General features: G+C 58.1%; 1 protein-coding gene across 2 annotated transcripts in view; it reads right to left on the bottom strand.

The window, feature by feature from the left end:
* Positions 1 to 2,571: 2,571 nt before the first annotated feature.
* Positions 2,572 to 21,459, bottom strand: part of GSE1 (Gse1 coiled-coil protein) — a 96,478-nt gene continuing 77,590 nt past the window's right edge. The window contains exons 3-17 of one of the 2 annotated variants that reach the window (XM_061477389.1): positions 17,063 to 17,281; positions 13,487 to 13,686; positions 11,774 to 11,955; positions 11,435 to 11,632; positions 11,054 to 11,245; positions 10,618 to 10,940; positions 9,874 to 10,198; positions 7,861 to 8,441; positions 7,145 to 7,257; positions 6,052 to 6,322; positions 5,783 to 5,905; positions 5,297 to 5,668; positions 4,242 to 4,517; positions 3,771 to 3,874; positions 2,572 to 2,870 (exon numbers count right to left, since the gene is read on the bottom strand). In XM_061477389.1, the coding sequence (XP_061333373.1) occupies positions 2,736 to 2,870; positions 3,771 to 3,874; positions 4,242 to 4,517; positions 5,297 to 5,668; positions 5,783 to 5,905; positions 6,052 to 6,322; positions 7,145 to 7,257; positions 7,861 to 8,441; positions 9,874 to 10,198; positions 10,618 to 10,940; positions 11,054 to 11,245; positions 11,435 to 11,632; positions 11,774 to 11,955; positions 13,487 to 13,686; positions 17,063 to 17,281 (3,614 nt within the window). In that variant the 3' untranslated portion in view covers positions 2,572 to 2,735. The remainder of the gene's footprint in view (positions 2,871 to 3,770; positions 3,875 to 4,241; positions 4,518 to 5,296; positions 5,669 to 5,782; positions 5,906 to 6,051; positions 6,323 to 7,144; positions 7,258 to 7,860; positions 8,442 to 9,873; positions 10,199 to 10,617; positions 10,941 to 11,053; positions 11,246 to 11,434; positions 11,633 to 11,773; positions 11,956 to 13,486; positions 13,687 to 17,062; positions 17,282 to 21,459) is intronic. The other variant, XM_061477390.1, reaches the window with a different exon arrangement.

Here is a 21,459-nt window from a genome sequence, read left to right as displayed (position 1 = left end):
TCTGACTTGTTGTTTTAACCTGAAACACTGTGTGTGTGTGTGTGAAAAAAAAAGGAATAAAACCAGTGATTTCACCCGCGTGAATGGCATCATTCTGCACACAGAGCATCCACGGGTTAAACCATGGAAAAACCCACGTCTCTGCTCCTTTGGCTCCAGCCCCATTCCCCCTGCGGCAGACCGACAGGCAAGGGCAGGATCCTCCCTGGCGTCGGGCTGTGTTGATGGCAGATGTAATTATTCCGGACGAAGGGGAAATGCCGGCTCAAACCCAAAGGGTGGCGAGCGCTGCCCTTCCCCGAGCATCTGGGCAGCTCCTGCCTGCCATCTGTGCCCTGCCTGCAGCCAGGGCTGCCAGCAAAGGGCTATGATGACAAGGTGAGGATGCTCGGAGCTTCCCCGTAGTGTGTATGTGAGCGAGGGAGAAAGAATCCTTTTGCTGTTGTTGTGGAAGAGTTTATTTTCTTTGTTTCTTTTGGATGTTTTCAGAAATTACAGCAATATATTCATAAATACCTAATTACTACATTCAACAAATAATATATTACATTACAATTAAGTCAAACAAGTACACTTAGAAACATGTTTAGGGGTTGTTTCTTTTTTTTTTTTTTCCTCCTTTTTTGGGTTTTTGTTTTCTTTCACAGCATCTAAACTGCCCCCAGCGGGCTCTGCCTTGCCTTTCCCTCCTCGCAGCCCTCCTGGGCTCTGGCACATCTGCTTGAGATCAATTCTGCATAGGGTAGGTACAAACACGACCGCTCACCATGGCCCTGGGGGAGTAATACTGAGGAACTGCTCCAAAAAACGTGATTTTTGGGCTGGTAAATGGGGGGGAAAAGCCTCAGTATGGGAGCTGCTACGAATACAGGAGCTGCTGTGAAGTGATACTACAGCCCAGCCAGGCTCCTCCACCGCAGCGCAGTGGAGGAGAGGGATAAATCGCTGATGATTTCCCATCCCTGGCTTCCTCCCCATCACAGCGCAGGGGAAAGGGAAGAAGCGAGTCGAGCAGCAGCGTTATTTTGCTGTGTTAAAATTCATTGTGAAGCCCGGAGTTGGCAGCAGCGAGGCCAGAGGCTGGCGACGCAATCGGGGGTTTAAGAAAGATTAAACTAATTTCTGTCACAAGGGCTTTTTGCTTTTTAATCTCGCACAGCTTTCTTTTATTTGGTGAAGCCAATGGCAGACCAGGGAGCAGGGAGAGGGGAATAAAAGCGGGGGGTGTTTTAATGCTTTCTTTGCGAGTGCAACAAGGGAATTTAAAGCAGAAAGCAGAGGTCACCTTTTCCCGTAGACGTGAGCTTGTCTCGTGGTGAATTAAGAGAAAAATAATAAATAACTATTATTATATCTTACAAAAAAAGCCTCCCTGGGGAGCTGGGGCATGCGATGATGAGCAAGTGGCTGCAAATGGTGACAAGGCTGAACCTGCTGCCCCAGCCTGAGGAGGTTGGTGGTGCCACCAACACCATGGCAAGCCATAAGCCCCTATGGGCAAACCCCATCTCCCCATGGCCAAACTGCCTACTGATTGTCTTGGTGTTCTGGGGGGGATAAAGACACCCCAGTATCACCTATCCCCAACAATCCTCTTGGCGCAATTGATTTGTGTTATTGGTTTGATAAATGGAGCCTGCACCCGGAGCTGTGATACCCACAATGGAGCTATGACCAGAAACAGACCCAGGAAACAAAGAAAATGGGTAAAAAGACAAAGAAGCTAACAAAAAAAGGTAAAAATATCCCCAAAATCAGGTGGGAGAAGGCATTGGAAGGGCTCAGCTCAGATTCCAGAGGGACAGAACCTGCCCCCACTGGAAAAGGTGATTTGTTTTGCCTGCTTTTTAAATGCTTTTAAAACACTTCAGCATCTTTTCTGTCCTGACCAGCAGCAGTACAAACACTAAAAGCGGTTCAATCCTTTTGCCAAAATAGAAAGATAATAAAAAGGGGCAAGGAAAAAAGCAAAAAGGGAAAAAAAAAAAAGGCAAAAACATTTAAAAAAAAAACAAAAAGGCAAGCTTTTTATAACAATAATTAAAGTAATAAAAACATACAAAACTTTTCTTTAATATATATACACAGTATGAGGCTGAAGCACCTTTTTCCTCGGCTTCTAAACTCGGGGTGGGGGGGTGATGGCTCGGACAAGGTTTAACCCCACCTCGGTGCCCCATTCCCCACCAAACAGGAACAAAAAGGTACCTTCAACCAGTTTATTGACTTTATTGTTTTATAGCCAAGTGCATTTCCAATGGGAAGCCCCAGGAAAGGGGGGGCTCTGGGGAATGGGAGGGGGCCATTCCGCACCCGGCCCCACAGGGCTCCTCCGGCTTTAGTGTTGTCGGTGGAGTCTTGGAATTGTCATTTAGAAAAAGGAAACAACAAAAAATGAGCGCTATAAAGTGTGGGGTGGGTGGAAAAATAAAGGGGGGGGGGGGGGGCTGCAGAGCCCTGGCCCCCAAGAGGAGAGCCCGGTTCTTGCAGAGGGCAAGGGATGGGATGGGATCTGCTCTGCATCGGGTGGGCTCCCCGTGCTCCTTTGCATCATGCATGGCACATTCTCCATTTTAGTTCTTTTTTTTATTATTGTTCTTTTTTTTTATTTTTATTTTTATTTTTTCTTTTTTTTTTTTAGCTTCAAACCTCCCAGTGAAAAATATTAAATATTCAAGGTAATAAAATAGATTATTATTTCTAGACTATATGTTCGGTTTATCCCCAAAGGAGCGTCACCTGGGATACCCCTTGAAATAACCCCTAGACCACTGCATTGCAGGCAAGGCAAGGCACTTCCGCAGGTGATCCAGCTCGGCTTGCAGGCGCTCGCGCTCCGAGACCATCTTCTGCTTCTGGGTCCTTAATTCCTGCAGGAATTAAGGAGAAGGAGTCAGGGCAGGAAGGCACGGGAATGGGATTATTCATGGGGTGCTGGGCTCACCTGGCTGCCCCATGGGGATGCGGGGTGCCTGTATGCAGAAGCTGGGTACCTGTATGGGGATGCTGGGTACCTGCCTGGGGATGCTGGGTGCCTGTACGGGGATGCTGGGTGCCTGTATGAGGATGCTGGGTGCCTGTATGCGGATGCTGGGTACCTGTATGGGGATGCTGGGTACCTGCATGGGGATGCTGGGTGCCTGTATGTGGATGCATGGTGCCTGTATGAGGATGTTGGGTGCCTGTATGGGGATGCTGGGTACCTGCATGGGGATGCTGGGTGCCTGTATGTGGATGCATGGTGCCTGTATGAGGATGTTGGGTGCCTGTATGGGGATGCTGGGTGCCTGCATGGGGATGCTGGGTACCTGTATGAGGATGTAGGGTGCCTGTATGGGGATGCTGGGTGCCTGTATGTGGATGTAGGGTGCCTGTATGGGGATGCTGGGTGCCTGTATGAGGATGCTGGGTGCCTGTATGGGGATGCTGGGTGCTTGTATGGGGATGCTGGGTGCCTGTATGAGGATGCTGGGTGCCTGTATGGGGATGCTGGGTGCCTGTATGAGGATGCTGGGTGCCTGTATGGGGATGCTGGGTACCTGTATGTGGATGTAGGGTGCCTGTATGGGGATGCTGGGTGCCTGTATGAGGATGCTGGGTGCCTGTATGGGGATGCTGGGTACCTGTATGAGGATGCTGGGTGCCTGTATGGGGATGCTGGGTACCTGTATGTGGATGTAGGGTGCCTGTATGGGGATGCTGGGTGCCTGCATGGGGACACAGAATGCTGGCACTGGAGGGTACTGCTGTGCTATGGGAGCTCCACTCACCGCCATGCTGTGCGAAAGCTGCTCTGCCGTCAGGCTCAGGCTGTAGTGCTGGGCCTCCAGCCGCCGGCACTGGGTCTGCAGCACTTGGCGCTCCAGGTTTTGTTCTGCAAAGCCCAAAGGACAAGGGGTGAGTGCTGATTCCTCTGGCTCCATGCACAGCACAGGACCAGGGTACCGTGGAGGATGCCTCCAGCATCCCAGAGCATCCCTGGTGCTCACACTGCCCACAGCGAGCCTCCAGGTCCTGCTGGGGAGGACACTGGGCAGTGTGAATACATGAATTTTTCACATATACATCGATTTTCAACAGTGCCTCATGTTTTCATGCTGCTCCTGCACTGCTGGGAGCCACCGGTGCTCCCCAGCCTATCCCAGCAGGAGCTGGAGCTGCCTGCTATGGGCATGGGGTGATTTCACCCAAGGGGAAACTGAGGCACAAAGTGGGGTTTACCCCCTATTCCCATCCCCTACCTTCTATGTGTTCCTGGTAAGCTTCAAAAATTGCCTCGATCCCTTGCCACTTGGGCCTGGGGTACTCTTCCTCCTCTTCTTCCTGTTCATCCTCCTCCTCCTCCTCCTCTTCCTCGGATGCTGAGTCATGGGGCAGCGGGGGCAATGCCCGGTGGGGCAGCGGCCCCTCGGCTGTGCCATTGTGTGAGGGGGCAGCCAGGCGGCTGGAGGCCTGCAGCTCAGGGATGTTGTAGTGGATGGAGGCATCGAGCTTGTGGTTCTGCTCCGCTGTCCCCCCTGTGGGTATCAAGTGTCAGCTCCAACCCATTCACGGTATTCCCAACCTGCTCCCTGTGTGTGTGCCCCATCCCACAGCTGCCCTCCACTGAGAAAGATGCTCCCCTCAAGGTATTTATTTTCTTTCTCCCAGGCCCTTTTGGGGGCGGTTGCAGCATCTCCCATGGGTTTTCATCACCCCCTGCACACTGGAATAACTTTGTTTTCCTCACTCACTGAAATGCATGAGTTTGGGGAATGGAGCTGTATTATAGAACCATTGACTTGTCTGAGTTGGAAGGGACCTTAAAGCTCACCCAGCTCCAACCCTTGCCACGGGCAGGGACCCCTTCCACTAGAGCAACTTGCTCCAAGCCCCTGTGTCCAACCTGGCCTTGAACACTGCCAGGGATGGGGCAGCCACAGCTTCTCTGGGCACCCTGTGCCAGCGCCTCAGCACCCTCACAGGGAAGAGCTTCTGCCTAAGAGCTCATCTCAGTCTCCCCTCTGGTAGGTTAAAGCCATTCCCCTTGGCCTGTCCCTAGTATAAAGTCCCCCTCCAGCTTCCCTGCAGGCCCCCTTCAGGCACTGGAAGCACACTGTCCTGCTGGGATCCCATTGCCTTATCTTTAGCTTCATCAATGAGCTGCAGGGATGCTCCAGCAATGAGGTTCCCAGTGGATTTTGTGCCCTCAGTGGTGCCGAACCCCGGGGGGGACACACACACAAAGCAGATCTCCCACCCCACACGGACGTCACCCTAGTGGTACCCAACCAGCTCTCCGCATCCCTGCCCTTACCTTTGTGCTTCTGCAACGCCTTCTGAGTGGACTGCAGCACGGATTCATGGAACTGATGGGCAAACTCCTCAGCAATGAATGGCTCCCAGGGCTTGCTCTTGCCATTCATGCTGTGGGACAGCGGCACCGGGATGTCCTTGGGGAGCGGACCCCTGACGTAGCTGAGGATGCTCAGTCCCTTCTTCCCAGGGTGTGCATCACTCAGCCGCGGCTTCTCTGCCGGCACAGCACCCATCTCCTTAGCCCTTGGTAGCTCCTGTGGTCTCAGCTGGTCTAACCTGCCCGGCTCTGCTGTCTTCTGCCCCTCCGGCACAGACACGGCAATGCCCACGGGTTTATCTGGATCCAGCAGGAGCGGTGGCACCGGTGGCTCTTTGGGTAGAGAAGGAGCAGTCAGGGCTTCGTGTCCCTCAACAAGGCAAAGCCGTGCCCACAGGGATGCTCCCATCCAGCCCAGACCCAGGGAATAACACCACGGATGCTCACCAGTGGCAGGGCCGCTGGGGCTGTCCCGCGGGGAGCTCTTCACCACCACAGCAGCCGGCGTGGTCTTCTGCTTCATGGCCTGGAGCATCTCCACCAGCTTCTCTTTGTCTGCGGCATGGGAAGCTGAGGTTTAGTGTAGCCTCTGCTCAGCAGAGCAAGCTCAAAGACCCAGGTAGGACCCCTCCGCAGCACCCCCCAAACCAGGAAATGGGGACCCCCCCCCCCCCAGGTAGTGTTGGTCCCCAGCGTGCACGGGGCATGGCTGTTACCTTTCCTCTTCTCGGCACTGATGTGCGTGAGGTTGAAGATGGTGAGGAAGCGCTTCTTCTCCTCGAAGTTGGGGCTGTTGTTCATCTCGTCGGGGCTGTACCGGGTGGAGAGTGGGAGGCGCGGGGAGGGCGTGCGGCGCTTGTTCTGCACCATGGGAGGCGAGGGGCTCCTCTCCCGCAGCATCCGCCGGCGTTTGCGCCGCTTCTGGCTCAGCAATTCCTCCTTCTGCTGCTGCGTGGTCAGCCCGAAGAGCTGCAGGAACTCCAGCTTCTGGGGCGCCGAGGGGGAGAGCGGAGCAGGGTCACCACTGGGGCGGTACCCAGCCTCATCCCCACTTCCATCCCTGTGCCCATCCTCATCTCCATGCCCATCCTCATCTCCATCCCCATCCTCATCCCCGCTCCCATCCCCATTCTCATCCCCATCCTGATCATCGTCCCCATTCCTGTCCCTTTCCACATCCTCATTCCTGTCTCCATTCCCATCCTCATCTTCATCCCTACCCTTATCCCCACCTCCATTCCTGTGCCCATCCCCATTCCTGTCCCCTTTCCCATTCTCATCTCTGTCCTGATTGCCATCCTCATCTCCATCCTCACTCCCATCCCCATTCCTGTCCCCATCCCCACCTCCATTTCTGCCCTCTTCCCCCTCCTCATCCCTGTCCCCATCCACATGTGCATTCCCAACTCCACCCTCATCCTCATCTCCATCCTCATCTTCATCCCCATCCGTGTCCCCACCTACATTCCTGTCTCCATCCTCATCCCTGTCCCCATTGCCATCCTCATCTTCATCCTCATCCCCGTCTCCATTCCTGTCCCATCCCCACCTCCATCCCCACCCTTATCCCCATCTCCATTCCTGTCTCTATCCCCATCCTCATCCTGACCTTCACCTCCATCTTCATCCCTGTCCCCATCCCCACCTCCACTTCCATCCCCACTCCCATGCCTGTCCCCATCCTCATCCATAACCCCCTGCAGCCAGCTGGGGATGGTGGCGGCACCATAGGCTTGGTCACTGATGCCCGAGGAGGGGCTGCCCCACTGGGGGACAGCGGGGACAGGGTACAGCACGTGCCATCAGTACCTCAGAGGATGTGTCCAGCTTCAATGGGGGCTGCTCGGCCACGCAGCGGAGATGGGCCCGCACCTCCTCCTCGTCACTGTCATCACAGGAGTCATCCAGATCATAGTAGTAACCTGAGGATGGGGAGGGACTGGTGTGAGACTGGGGAGACCAAGGCATCCTGCCGGGACCCCGGGGAATCTGCTGGGACCATGGGAACACATTGGGAGCCCACTGGTGCTGCGGCAGTACAGGATGCTGGGTACATACAATGGGTTCCAATGTGGGTCCCACAGGGCAGGGGGTGTAACCTAACAGAACCCTGTCCCCCCTCCATCAGCTGTGGTACCCTGGAGGGCATCACCCACCCCTGTATCCCCACTCAGCATCGCTCTGGGATGGCTGCTGGGGTGCTCAACAGGCAGGTTAATGGGGCACAGCCAGGGGGATGCTGCGGCTGAGCCTCCCCAAGCCATCCATCTCTTCCTCACCGCTGTTCTTATCCCCGCTCACACATTCCCATTAATATTTAAAGGCTGCTTATTAGCCTCAGTTCATCATTTATTAATTGGGCATGTCTAGAGCAGAGGATTTACCGCGCTGCCCGGCTTGCCGGAGCATTCGCATCGCGGGATGACGGCATTCCCGGGAGACCCACCGGCTGCCCCATCACCACCACCAGGTCCTGGTGCTGGTGTAGGGGGGATCCCCGGCATGATTCCAACCCGGCACCTCACCTTTCTCCCGGGCCTCCCGCCGCCGGCGCTCCTCCAGGTCCAGTTTGCTGACCAGCCTACGGTGCTGCTGCACGAACTCGTCATAGATGTACATGGGGTCCTGGGCGCGGGGCTGGGGGGGTCTGTAGGGCGAGCTGGGCTTGGTGGCATCGGTGAAGGGGGTGGCCGGGGGTCTTTGCTGGCTCAGGATGCTCTGTGTGGACTTCTCCAGCTCGGCTAGGAAAGGGGCATGGGTGAAGCTCCCGTGCTCCGCAGCAACAGGCTCCCGTCCTGGAGGGTATTTCTCCAGAGCATCCCTCTTCCTCGTCACCTCCTCCAGCTTATCAGGGCAGAAGACCCTCTCCACCTTCACCAGTGGGATGCCCTGACGGCTGGGCTCGAAGGGGGCCGGGTGGCCATGGAGGGTGTGGGGCTCCGGGAGGCGCCGGGGTGGATCAGGGGGGCTCTCCATCAGAGAGACGGGATTCCAGAGGGATGTGGTGACCGGGTGGTGCTGGGGCTTGGGTGAGATGAGTGGTGGGGGCCCGCCGAAGTGCTGCCCTGGCTCCCGGCTGCTTGGCTCATGGCGGCTGGATCCTGACCTGTGGGGAGAGGAGAGGATGAGAGAGGTGATGGGCTGGTAGTGCTGCTGGAGAGCCAGCCACACACCAACACTGAGCTGCTTCTGGGGGGGAAACGTAAGTTAGGGACACCCAAGAAGGGTTTGTGCACTGGGGCTGCCACACACATCCTCCTCCTGTGCCAGCTCCCAGAGGGACGTGGGACAGAGTTACGGCTGTGTGGGTTGAGCAGGGATGCAGCTGCATCCCTGGGATGCTGAGCAAGGGACTGCAGGGCTGCCCACCACGGGGAAGACAAGAGAGCCATTGGGGCCGGCACAGCCCTGCTGTGCAATGGCAGCGCCCTGGTGCAGCCCTGCTCCGACAGCCAGGATGGAGCCAGCCCGTTAGCAGGATAAATATTTCATGTGCCCAAGCTGTGCATTTAACGCTTTTCCGCTCCAGCGCCCTGGACCTCTGTGCAGGGAGCAGTGGGATCAGCTCCGTGCTGCCATCCGGCACCTTGTCACTGCGGGTGGGAAGCATCGCCTGCCCTGCTGGGACTGGTCCTCATCAGCCCCAGGATGGGGATGGGGATAGGGATGTGGGGATGAGAATGGGGGTGAGGACAAGGATGAGGGTAAGAATGAGGGTGGGAAAGGGGGTGGGGACATCCTCATGAGGATGGGCATGAGGATAAGGATGCAGTAACCCCATCTGCAGGTGTTTCGGGGTGACCTTGCTCTCTCCTCTCCCATTTGGGATGGAAGGAGTGTATGGGGAAGGGATGCTGTGACAGGCACTCGCCTTTGTGCCGCCCCATGATCCGCTCCTTATTATCCTCCATGAGCCACGCTAATCCCCTGGATACCCAAAAATAACAAAAGGAGCCAGCGGCAGAGCTGGCTGGATGAGCCTGCACTGCTTAACAGCCCAGCAAGCCAACCAGGGGGTGCAGCCACACCGCTCTGCCCCCCAGCAACACCACATGTCTTTGGGGCATGTGTGCCGTCCCCCCCCAGCAAAAACAGAGCATCCCATTGCCTGGGTCCACCACACAGTGGGGAGCTGCAATTAGCGGTGCCGGTGCCTGGGCAGCTCCTGGCCACTCGCTGCTGGCCCGTGGCCACCTCCCGGGCTCGCTGCCTGCCGCCGCGCAGATGTCGGGCACCGGTGATGCCCGGCGCTGCCAGCACAGCCGGCCTGGCTGGCACCGTGCGGCGGGGACCTGCTGGCACCGGCCGAGCGCAGCGGGGATGTGCGGGGGGCACGGCGATGGAGGCTGGGTACCTAATGGGGAGGGGGAGAGCTGCCTAATGAGGCAGGCACAGCAATGGGGTAACAGCAAAAAACCCTATAGGTGTTATATAGGTATGTTTGTAGATGTATAGATGTTACAGAGGGATGGGCTGTGAGCTGGGAAAACAGCTACGGTCTGCGGGGAGAGGCTTCATCCCCGATGCAGCATCCCTACCTGGGATGCTCGGGGCGATGCTCGGGCTCAGGCTGGCTCGGTGTGCGCCCCATGTCGAGGTGCTGCTCCAGCACTTGTTGCCGGAACTCTGAGACTTGGGATTGCCGATCTTCCTTCTCCTGGCGCAGCCGGCGCTGCCGCGCCAGCCACTTCTCCTCCTCGTTGGTGCGGTGGATGAGCAGCGCCGTGGCCGCGCTGCTTCCCGGCAGCGGGAACACGTTGTGGTTGGGGATGAGGCTGGGCACGGGGTGGTGTGAGGCCGGTGGTGGGTGCAGAGGGTGCTGGATAGGCTTTGGTGTTGGCAGCACCGTGTCCTTCAGTTTCTCTGTGTTGGAAAGGGGGTACCGGAGAGTCAGGGCATGGAAAGGGGGGACCACGCTATTGGTTATCAGGGTGTTATGGGGTACGCAGAGCATCCCCCAAGCATCAATATGGGCAGAGCTGTGGGGCAGCCACCAGCCAAAGCCCAGTACTCCCTCCCTGCCATCCCTGCTGCCGGGCATGCCCGGCACTGCGCTCACATCCACACCGGACCGAGTCAGATGGCACCGGCACCGCGCCGCCTCCCCGAGAGCCGCGGCAGCTGGGCTGTTGGCACAGCAAGCTGGCAGCCCGGCTCCATCCCCAGCCACCTCCCGGGGCCACTGACCCCCTCGGCTTTGCCATCTGGAGGGGGAAAGGGACCTGTGGCGAGCTGTGCCGATGGCTGCATCCCCCCCAGTGTCACCCACAGGGATGCTGTACCTGGTCTGATGGGTACCAGTGGCTCTGCTGGCTTGCCCCGCTCCTCGGCCGGGTGTCCCCGCAGTCCGTGCAGCTCTGCCACGGGGAGGAACGGCCCTTCCATGGCTTTCACCATGCTCAGCTCCTTCTCCCTGGCGCGCTCCCGCTGCCTCTCCAGCTCCCGTTCGCGCTCCTTCTCCCGCTCCCTCTCCAGCTCCTTCTCACGTTCCCGCTCCCGTTCGCGCTCCTTCTCCCGCTCTCGGTCGGCTTCTCGCTCTCGCTCCTTCTCCCGCTCCCGCTCGCGCTCACGCTCCCTCTGCCGCAGCTCCTCATCCATTTGCAGCCTGCGAAGAGAAGCCCAACAGGAAAATCCCAACCCCAAACACCCCCCGGATGGATGTCGGCATCCCTTGGAGCACCCTATCCATCCCCTGTCCCAGCCATCACCCCTCCGTACCTCTCTGCGGCGAGGCTGGAGATGCGCTCGGACTGCAGGGCGGAGAGGGAAGAGTGCGAGAGCTCGGGGGGGTACCGTACCCCCGAGAGGTGCAGGTGCATGGCCGAGGGGTGCAGGGGTGGCAGCGAGCCTGGCGCTGGCAGCGGGTAGAAGGGGGACCGCAGCGCTGACAGGCAGTACGACTCGTCCATCCTGGGGAGAGAGGGATGCTCAGAGGGATGCATCACACAGGGTTAGGAAGAAACCCCCAATTCCCTTCCCATCAAGCTAGATGTGGGCTGCCTCGTGCTCAGAGATGGGTCTGAAGAGCCCCAAGATGCCCTTAAGTGCAGCCCAACCATCCTTCCGGGGCTGGCTCCAACCTTCCCTGGTGATACCCACCTGAAGGCAGGGTGTGGGAAGGGGTGATGTGTCAGGTAGCTGGGGTGGTAGTAAGCAGCAGCAGCAGCCGGGTCCAGGCCGAGTGGCGGCAGGGAGGACATGCGGAGGTCCTCGGCGGTGTGGTAGGGACGGAAGCTGCGCAGGTAATCCTCGGTGACCGCGCTCGGAGGCACCACGTGGTGGACCGGCCGCTGCAGGCTGGGGGTAGCAGGGAGATGGTCACATCCCAACCTGTCCCCCATGGGGATGTCACCCCTTCAGGATGCTCAACAGGACCAGAGCTCGCAGGGGATACCTGCATCCCGCAACCCCTTCCCCATCCATTGCCACTGGACTCACTTGAGAGGCGGGAAGCGGGAGTCTTGGACCACGGAGCTGGGGGGCAGCCCGAAGGAGTAGGGTGTCCCCAGGAGATGGGAGGGAACTGTGGGGCCCCCCGCTTTCTCCTGAGAGAGGGGGGGCTCCGAGATGAGGCGCTCGCGGCCACTGCTGCTGCTGCTGCCCCGAGACCCTGCTTCTTGCTACAAGGCAAGGAGACAAACACCAAGACAGGCATTAGGGGATGGCAGGGAGCCCACAAAGCATGCAGGGGTCCCTGCTGTCTCCCCACCTCAAGACCCTTAGTGGGTATCACTGTGCTTGCAGGGTCCCAGCTGGCACCAGTACATGCAGGAGGATGCATCCACCGGAGCATCCTCCTGCACCCAGCGCATCCAAAGACAGGCTGGGAAGAGTGAGGGTCTGCAGGGGTTATGCAGGGGGTGCACCAGCAGAGAGGGTGCTGAAGCTGGAACAAGCACTGCTGATAGGTTACCTATTAATTAATTACCCATGGAGGATGCAGACACAGCCTGTGGAAATCCAACAGGCCTTTGATAGCGGCCATAAACCAGAGGTCAACCCATGAGCATCCCAGCCTCCCTGCAGGGCCTCATCCATCTTCCATCAGCCCCCCATCCCGGCACTGGGATGAGGCTTGCTCCCTTCCATCACCCACATCGGCTGGGGATGGACCCCATGGCAAAGGTGACAAGAAACCCCACAGGGTCTGGCAATTAGGGGTGTGACCTCCATCAAGTCAAACTGGGTTTAAAAGCAATCTTTTTCCATTGCATCTTCTCTGTTTAGCGGCTATAGGAGCAGGAAGGCAGCATCCTTTATCACCCCGCATCCCTTCCCCATCCAGTACCGGTCCCTGTCTCACGTCCCTGGCTGTTGGGGACAGTCCCAAGGTCACCGCAGCCTGCACAAAGGGTGTTGTCATTCCCCCCCCAACCCCGTCCCCGCCACCTCTGCCGCCTGCATTAAGGCTCATTGTGCGTGCCAGGCTCTGCTCTAATTACCTCCCTGTCTCGGGGCGTCACGCTGCGAGCGAGGCGCTGCCAGACAATAACCCACGCTCGGTTAACCCCGGTGCTGCGGGGTCACAGTGGAGGGGGTGACACAGTGAAGGGGGGGGGGGGGTGGTGGACATGGCGATGGGGAGCACCTGGATAACCCCCCTGAGCATCCAGGGATCACGATTCCATTTGCTTCCCCCCGCTCCCCGCCCTCGGCGTTTCTCATCCCCTCCCATCGCCTCTCTGCTTTGTGGTTTAATTAGTCTTTCCAAGTGGCATAATCCCCCCGGGAATCTGCTTGTAGCGTGTGGAGGAGAGGAGAACCACTAACGATGCTTCTTAATTAGCCGCTCTCCCCCCCCTCCCCTCTTCCTCACTCTCCTTCCCTCCGGATGGCAGCCTGGGGATGATGGAGAAGGGATAAAAAGGGGAGGGGGGGGGAGCCCCGTGGCAATGTGGATCCTGGCACTTTGGACTGCAGTTGGCACTATCAGTGCCGTGCATCCCACATCCTCCATCCTTTGAGGGGGGGACCACAGTTAGCACTGTCATCCCGCATCCTCCACCCTTTGTGGGGGACCACAGTTTGCATTATCATCCCGCATCCTCCATCCTTTGGAGGGGGACCACAGGCAGCGCTATCATCCCGCATCCTCCATCCTTTGGGGGGGGGGGGGGGGATCATGCACCCCTCAAACGCATCCATCCATACCTGTCTGCCCTCGCTCCTCCAGACCCCATTGACAGTCTTTGTGGGTGCAATGGTGACAACGGGTGGCGTGCTGGGCACGCTGTGCCCCCCTGGGGGCACGATGATGGGGCCCATGGGGCCACGTTTGGGTGTGCTGGCAGGGGAGCTGTGGTTGGTGGCTGGTGAGGAGACCGGGGATGACTCGCTGCTTATTGAAGACCCTGGAATTGAATCAAAAGTTAACATAAATGGGGGGAAAAGGCAGTTTTTAACCAGCTAAAACCACTCTCCTGACAAGCTGAAGCTATTCCTGGTGGGATGCCCCTCTGCAAGGACCAGGGATGAAGCACAGGGATGCATACAATGCGGTCAGCATCCCTCCAGCCCGCCAAGTTGGACTCCCACCCTCCCATCCCCAAGGATCCCTGTCCTAAGGGATCCCTAAATCCTAAGGGATTTAGCACTGTCCCTGCAGTGCTAAAAGGCTTTGCCCCACACAGTGGGACGGGCACCTTCAGCTCCCATCTAATAGGGGCTGTAAAGCCCTACATGGGTGCAGGAAGCCCTGCCTGCGCAGCTCGCCTTGGCACGAGCAGCACCGATGCGATGCCAACCCCGGGCAGCAGTATCTTTTCCAGCCGAACCCACAGATTCCTTAATCCGTCTGTGAAAGTTGCCGTGTGCTTCCGTGCCAGGGCACTCGGAGGCGCTGGGATGAAGGAAGGAGTCGCTCCCCATAACCCTTGGGCAAAGCTTTGGCTTTATTTGCATAATACATCTGTATTTTAAATTATAAACCACCCCGGGGATGCTGGCCGTGTTTCCAAGGGAAAACACAAAAATGGAATTAAAGCGGAGAGCAGGGCTGGAGCAGGAATACAAATTCAATGTGAATTAGGGCATAGGCACAGGGGCTGGTCCAAAGAGCCAGACGGGCAGTTTGGGGGCTCCTACCCTCCAAACCCTGCTCTCAGCATCCTGAAATATGGGCTAAGGGAAGGCTTCCCATATGCCATTAGGGACCAGATACTGGTCACCAAGGGCTGGCCTGTGGTCACCAGAGGATGCCAGCGGATAGGTGAGGATGCTCCCCATTCCAGCACTGAGTTGGCACTGAGAGGGGCTTTCCCTACCCTAAGCGTGCAACCTGACTCCATGCCCTGCAAGCATTCACACCAGCTCCCCATAGGGTATAAGGTGTCTCCTTGCCTTTCAAGTGTGAAAGTCTTTGCCCAAGGAAGCTGTGGATGCTCCATCCCTGGGCAGGTTGGATGGGGCTTGGAGCACCCTGCTGTAGTGGAAGGTGCCCCTGCCCATGGCAGAGGGGTGGACCTGGATGAGCCTTAAGGTCCTTTCTATCCCATAGACGATAAGCCAGCCCCCCTGCATAAGCTAACAACCCATCCAAAAGCCCCACGCTCTCCTCACCACACTCAGCATAACACCAGGAGGGAGCCGGGATGTGGCAGGGCCAGGAATGCCACAGGAAAACCCATCATCCCCATGCGTTGGGAAGGATGCTCGGAGCAGCGAGGCCAAGCGGAGCAGCCTGCTGCCATCCGTCCTGTCCTATTAATTATTCCCGAGTCGCTCCGAATCGCTTTCATTTCAAGAGCAGTGAGACTCAGGGCAAGAGAAAGGCTGCCCGTGACAAAGGAGGCCGCCGATACGGATTTGACACCCACTGAAGTCTATCTTGTCAGCGCAAGGCCAACAACAATTAGCAGCCTAATCCCCTCTGAGCTGGGAAGCCATTACTCACCACGCGATAGCGTTAACAATCAATACCATTACAATGAGCCCGGCAATTAATGAAGCTAAAGTCTTACTTCAGAACCTTAATTCTCGCTGTGTGGCTTTAAACGGGAGGGTTTGTGATCGTTATAATTAACTGGTGGTATTCAGCCAGGAGTTAGTCAATGAAACTAATCTGGATTGGAGATGACAAGAGGCACAGTGTGATGGTGTCACCTTTGTTTTCTGACCTCCCGCTTTCTGCTCCGCGATAGCAGATTAGCAGCCCAGGCTGACAGGCAAATGTAATTAACAGCTGAGACCCTGAAGGAGGAGAAGGGGGGGGAAGAAAGGAGAGAGGGAGGGAATAAAACCCACCCTGCTGACAGCCTGGGGTAGGATGAGAGGCAGGAGCCCCCAGCCAGGCGACGGCTTCAATGGATTTGCTGGGATGGAATGGTTCAGGATGAGCCCCTGCAGCTGGGGATGCTCTGTGGGAGCAGAACATCCCTACAGATGTCCCATAAACCCATAAACCCAGTAGAAAAGCTGGATGGACTCATTTGGCATCACCCCATCAGCTGCATCTGCCACAGCGGAGCATCTCCCATTGTGGGAAGCGGGGTGAGGGTTTGGGGGCAAAGCAATGCATTTCCTAGGGCTAAAAAGCCACGGCGTGGAAAGAAACACCCTTCCCGACACGCACCCACACTCATGCCTATTAAAAACCCACTCTGGGCACCCAGATGGGCAAGTCGTTATGAGGAAATCCAAAGGGAACGCAGCTGCTTCCCTTCAGCACCATGAAATCCATGCCAAAGCCTGCTGATGTCCTTTCAGATGGGCTGAGCAGAGAGGAGGGGACAGGAGCTGTGAGGCGTAGGGGGGAAGGAAAGGCAAAATAATCCCCTACCCACACCTGACCACCCCAAAGAAAGCAGATGGGGTCTGGAGGACAGAGCCAGGATGCTCCCAGCCAGGATGAAGCATCACCAAGACCAGGTCCCATTGGCATCACAGGGACCTGGCATTCCCATCAGGAGCAGCTAATGCCAGAGGCTTTGGGGCATGGCCGTGCCAGGACATTTCAATCTGATGGGGGGGGCTGTGGGGAGGGTCCTGGAGATGGTGTTTGCAAAAAGGGAACGTCCATAAAGTACCTTGCAAAGGGTCGGCATCCTCCCCATGTCCCAAAGTGCCTGGGAGGTGGGCAACGACCCAACAGGGAGCACCCACCAACAGTAACAACAGGGATGAATATGACTGCATTGCAAACTGATGATGCCAGGAGTCTCCTGGTGAAACTCTGGCACTCTGGGGACATGTTGCCTCCTCCTGTGCATGTGGGACAGCCCTGGCTATTCCCATAGGACGCACTCCCTGCAGCAGCACAGAACTCGGGATCAGCAGCATCTGACATTGCGAACTGCACCCCACATCCAAGCAAGGTGGGTATGTGACAGAGGCCATCAACCAGGCCATCACACTGTGATGGGGGCTGGGGACCTCCTGGAGGTGCCAAAATTGGCTGTTCAGCTGGGAAATTCAGCTGGAAAACGAACAGGTTTGAGGCGCCTCTGGATAAAACAGCATTGAAGTGAAGCGTAGGAGGAAAGAACAAGGCTGGAGGGGCAGTGAGGGACAGGTACCCCCATGCCATGCTCTCCCAGGCTTTCTCCCGGGGTATAACAAGTGATACAGCATTAGGATTACCCTGGCTGAACTGAGTTTCTTAACTGCTCCCTCGAGACACAACGCTAGGGAAAGACATTAGCTTGGGAAATGGGGAGGGAAACGGCACCGCGGGTGGCAGCAGCGATGCTCAGCATCCCCTTCATCCCCATCCCCATCCTCATCCCCTACCTCTGGGCTCCTCGGCTTGCTTGGCGAGCTTGCGGAGCGCGGCGGCGAAGCTGGAGGAAGGTGCTGCCTGGACGGACAAAGTGCTGCTGGCTGCAGGGCTGCCATTGGGGACGATGGAGCCGTTGAGAGGCGATGGGGTGAGCGGGCTGACGGTGGCGGTGGTGCGGGTGGCGGTGGAGAGCATTCCTAGGGACGGCGACTTCGGCTCATGGCTCATGCCTGCGGATGGGAGCAGTGTGTTAGAGCGGGATACAGGGATGGGAGAGGGGAGAGCGGGTCCCAAATCCCCCTTGAAGCTGGAACAATGAGCAGGATAAGCGAGACCTTCCATCTGGTTTACCACCTCATGCAGTGGGTGGGATGCGAGCAGGCAGGCACAAGCAATTCTTATGGGGCAGCAGCTTACCTAATGAAGTAAGTGTGCCCATGGAAAACGAGGTGACGTGGGGGACAGGAGCTGCCATCAGCATCCCACAGCCCCACCAATCCCAAAGGCTCCCAGGAAACAGCACAGGGGGACTCAGCAGAGCCCCATGGGAAGGGGGGAAGGTGTTTTGGGGGGACATTGGGATATCAGCATCCTGATGGAGGTGATGGGGAAAGGCCTAGGTAGCCTCCTGACTTGCATGGTGCTGCCAAAACCTGAAGCATCACACCTGCACCCCTAACTGCCACCATTGCACCCCAAATCCCTGCCCTCAGATCTCCAATACTGCATCCCTGGGTCCCCACCACTGCACCCCCGAGTCCCCACATTGCTCCCTCACTTTCCCAATATTGCATCCCCCTATCCCCGCCACTGCTCTCCCAAACCCCCACCATTGCACCTTCAATCCCCACTGTGTCACCTTCAAATCACCACCAGCACATCCCCAAACCCCTCATATCACACCCATAGTGTCGTCCCCCCCCTTCATTCCCAAGCCCCCACCACTGCACCTTCAAATCCTCACCACTGCAGCCCCATTGCAGCTCCAAACCCCCACCACTGCCCCCCCCCCCAGCGCTGCCAGGCTCAAACGCTCACCATGGCACCCCCAAGTCCCCACGGGCACACCCCATAGCATAGGGACGCTATGGGGCACAGCAGTCCCTAAGGGTAAGGGTTTGGGTGCTGCTGAACAGGGGGGGGCCCCCCAGCTGTCACAACCAGGCTGCTCCAGGGCTCTCCACCTCCCAAAACAGCAACTGCTGATGTCAGGGACCTTAAAATAGACTTCCAAACGAGCAGCTTCATTAACACCAGCCTAAAATTAGCCCTGCTCCCAGGTGGGGAGCAGAGAACAAGGGGGTACCAAGGGGCATCCCCCCCCCCCATCCCAGCTCCCAATGGAGGCAATGGCAGAGACCCCAGAGCATCCCATGGCAGAGGGCTGGCCGTGCAGAGCAGTGGGGATGGGGGGGGGCCAGCAGTGCCACTCAGCATTGATTAATCTTTGCCCCCCGGCCCCAGGAGAGGCGGCCGGCGCTGCGGCGTGCGCTCCCCTCTGCCCTCATTATACAAGCATTTATTAACTCCGGTGCTCTCAGCCATTGACTGCCGCCTTGTCGACACGCTCGGCTCATGTAAATTCATTACCAGAACAGCTGGGGAAGCCAACGCGCACACGGACGGCCTTGGAACGGGCACCCCCCCCTACCCCCCAAGCATTGCACTGGCATGGGGACCCCCATAGGAGTGAGTGGGTGTCCAACAGACAGCGGGATGTTGGGATATGCATGCACTGCGCACCTATGTGCTGTCCCAGGGCACTGCCCTGCATCCTTTGGGTACAGCCCTGCATCCCCTTGACACTGCCAAGCATCCCCTGGGCACTGCCCTGTATTCCCTTAACACAGCCCCCCCATCTCTACAGCACTGCACTGCATCCCTTTACCACAGCCCCACATGTCCGTGGCACTGCCCTGTATCTCCTTAACACAGCCCCAAATCGCCATGGCACAGCCCCACATCTCCATGCCACTGTCCTGCATCTCCTCGGCACTGCTCTCTATCCCCTTCACACAGCCCTGAATCCTTATGGCACAGCCCCACAACCCCATGGCACTGCTCTGCTTTTACAAACACAGCCCCACATACCCATGGCACTGCCCTGCATCCCCACAGCACTGCCCTGCATCCCCACGGCACTGCCCTGCACCCCCTTAGCACAGCCCTGCACCCCCATAGGACACTTCCCCATACCCCCTCACCTTCTCCCCACCCATTAAACCCACCATAACACCCCCCCCCCCCCCAAGCCCCCACCCAAGGCTGGACCCACTCTGCTATAAGCAGCCGGCGGGGATTATCATGCTCACACACGCTCACCGGGGCACGAGGGCTGGCGGCACAGCGTCACCCGTGTGATGCTCAGCTGATCTCGGCAGCCCCAAACGCCTCCCAGCTAACTCATGATCCCACCGGGATTTGCCAGGCGAGCACAGGGCAAGCTCCAAGCCAGCAGCTCGTTGGAAACCATATCGGGAACTCATCCCCCCCCCTCTCTCCTCTCCTCTCCTCGGGCCTGGCTCGCTAACGTGAGCTCTGCCGCTGCCCCAAACCAGTTCTGCCGCTCCTGCCCCGTGATAAAATCAGTGCCTCCGCCCTGGCTGGGGCCCGAGCAGCGCCGCTCACCCGCCTTGCCCCGACGGAGCTGGCGTCCGTCTGTCCGGGCGTCCCTGTGCTGCTCCATAGGACAGCTGCCAGATGGGGAAACTGAGGCACTCGGCGTAGGAGTGGGGATGCGGGACCACGCGGTGTCCCTCCATCCATCCATCCATCCATCCATCCATCCATCCATCCATCCATCCATCCCACCGGCATGCCGCCACCGGTGTGGCACGGGTGCCACTCACCTCTGCGGGTGCCGCTGTCCCTGTGATGGCTGGGGACGCGGTGCCACCCCACAGCGAGGTGGGGCTTCTTCCCTCTCCTGTCCCTCCCTGGCTGCTTCTCCCGACAGGCAGATCCATGCGGAAAAACAGGTCAAGTCCGCAGCCAGCGGATGCCTCACCAGGGTGGGGTGATGAACCCTGAAATGGGGCCCTATGGAGGTGCAGGGAGAGGGGCTGGCACCCCCCCATATTCCTGCCCTCGGGCATCACTTGCTGCCTTTGCCCCTGCACGCAGGCAGCTGCCTGTACATCCACCACCAAGCCAAGGCAGGATGCTGCAGGGTGCCTGGATCCCCTGCTGAGGCTATGGGGAGGGTTGGGGACCGGGGACCAGGCAATGTGTCACCGTGTCCTTGTCCCTTTCCTGAGGCATGTGCCGGGGCAGGGAGTGTCTGGCATTCCCAGTGCCTTGCTGGCTGCCTGCCCACAGGAGCAGGCATGTCCCTGCCTGGCAGCAAGACGAGAAGGGGACGGCAATGCCATCACCGTGTCCCCTTCCACCCTTCCTTATGCTACCCCGCGTCCTGGCACCCCTTCCTGGTACCATGTGGTTGGCACCCCTAACAGAGCACAACCCCAAACCCCTGTCTGCTGACGGTGGGGGGGATGTCCCTGTCCCCCTGTACCCCAGCACCCGCTGTCCCCCAGCATCCCCGGCGCAGGGCTGGGAGCTGGGAACGTGCCATCTCCTCTCCATCTGCTCCTGATGATGCTGGTGGGTTTTTTGGCAGCGGGTGCCTCCTCCGGCAGCGAGAGCAGAACCAGTCTGGCTGCCTGGTGGGGATGGAGACAAATAAGACATGCCAGCAGCCACACTGGGGCAGGGATGGGCTCCCAGCACCCCAAAACCCCGGGATCCTTCCCCTCGGCACGGCTGCCCTTCCTGCATCCCCATTCCCATTGCAGGCAGCTGCTGGGAAATGCAGGTCTAGCACCTTGGTTTCAGCATCCTCTCCCCCACAGCACCTTGAAAGGCCCCTAATGAGCATGAAGTGCCCTTCAGAGCAGATTGCCATTGAACTCAACCTGCACCAGCTGCCCGCTTTAAAAGCAGCTATTTTGAGCTCCCGGGCTCCCGAGCGCTGGAACTAATAATTTATTACCAAATACGATCAGGCAGCAGCTCCAGCCTCTGGCAAATGGAGCGGAAAAAAACCCAGCGCGGCGGGAGGCCGAGGGGAGAAAGGGGGAGATGAGCATCCTGCATCCCTCCCCGGGACAGATGCACACCCCACCACACAGGACCTCAACTCAGACAGAGCCCACTTGGCCAACCCCTTGGCAAGGATCCTCCAGGCTCGCTCTGGATGGGGCCCTAAAGGAATTAGGGGTGATGCTCTGCGCCGTGAGGTTTCCTCCTGTCTCAGCGCCTCGACTCCCACTCCACAGCCGGATCCAGCTGCACGCTCCAAGCAGGAACAGCTGCTTTGCATGGATTTTCAATGCTAATGGCCTCACATTGTGGAGCCCCCCCCCCCCTCCATTCCCTTCTCCCTTGTGCTGCCTGAATGCAGCAGGCA

This window comes from Pezoporus flaviventris, unplaced genomic scaffold (assembly GCF_033815535.1).
Source record: "Pezoporus flaviventris isolate CSIRO_AGI_PZ_B2104156 unplaced genomic scaffold, CSIRO_AGI_Pfla_v1 ptg000105l, whole genome shotgun sequence".
In the NCBI taxonomy this organism is placed as follows: domain Eukaryota; kingdom Metazoa; phylum Chordata; class Aves; order Psittaciformes; family Psittacidae; genus Pezoporus; species Pezoporus flaviventris.
Note: the sequence above shows the minus strand (reverse complement) of the source record. Positions and strands in the feature narration are given on the sequence as shown.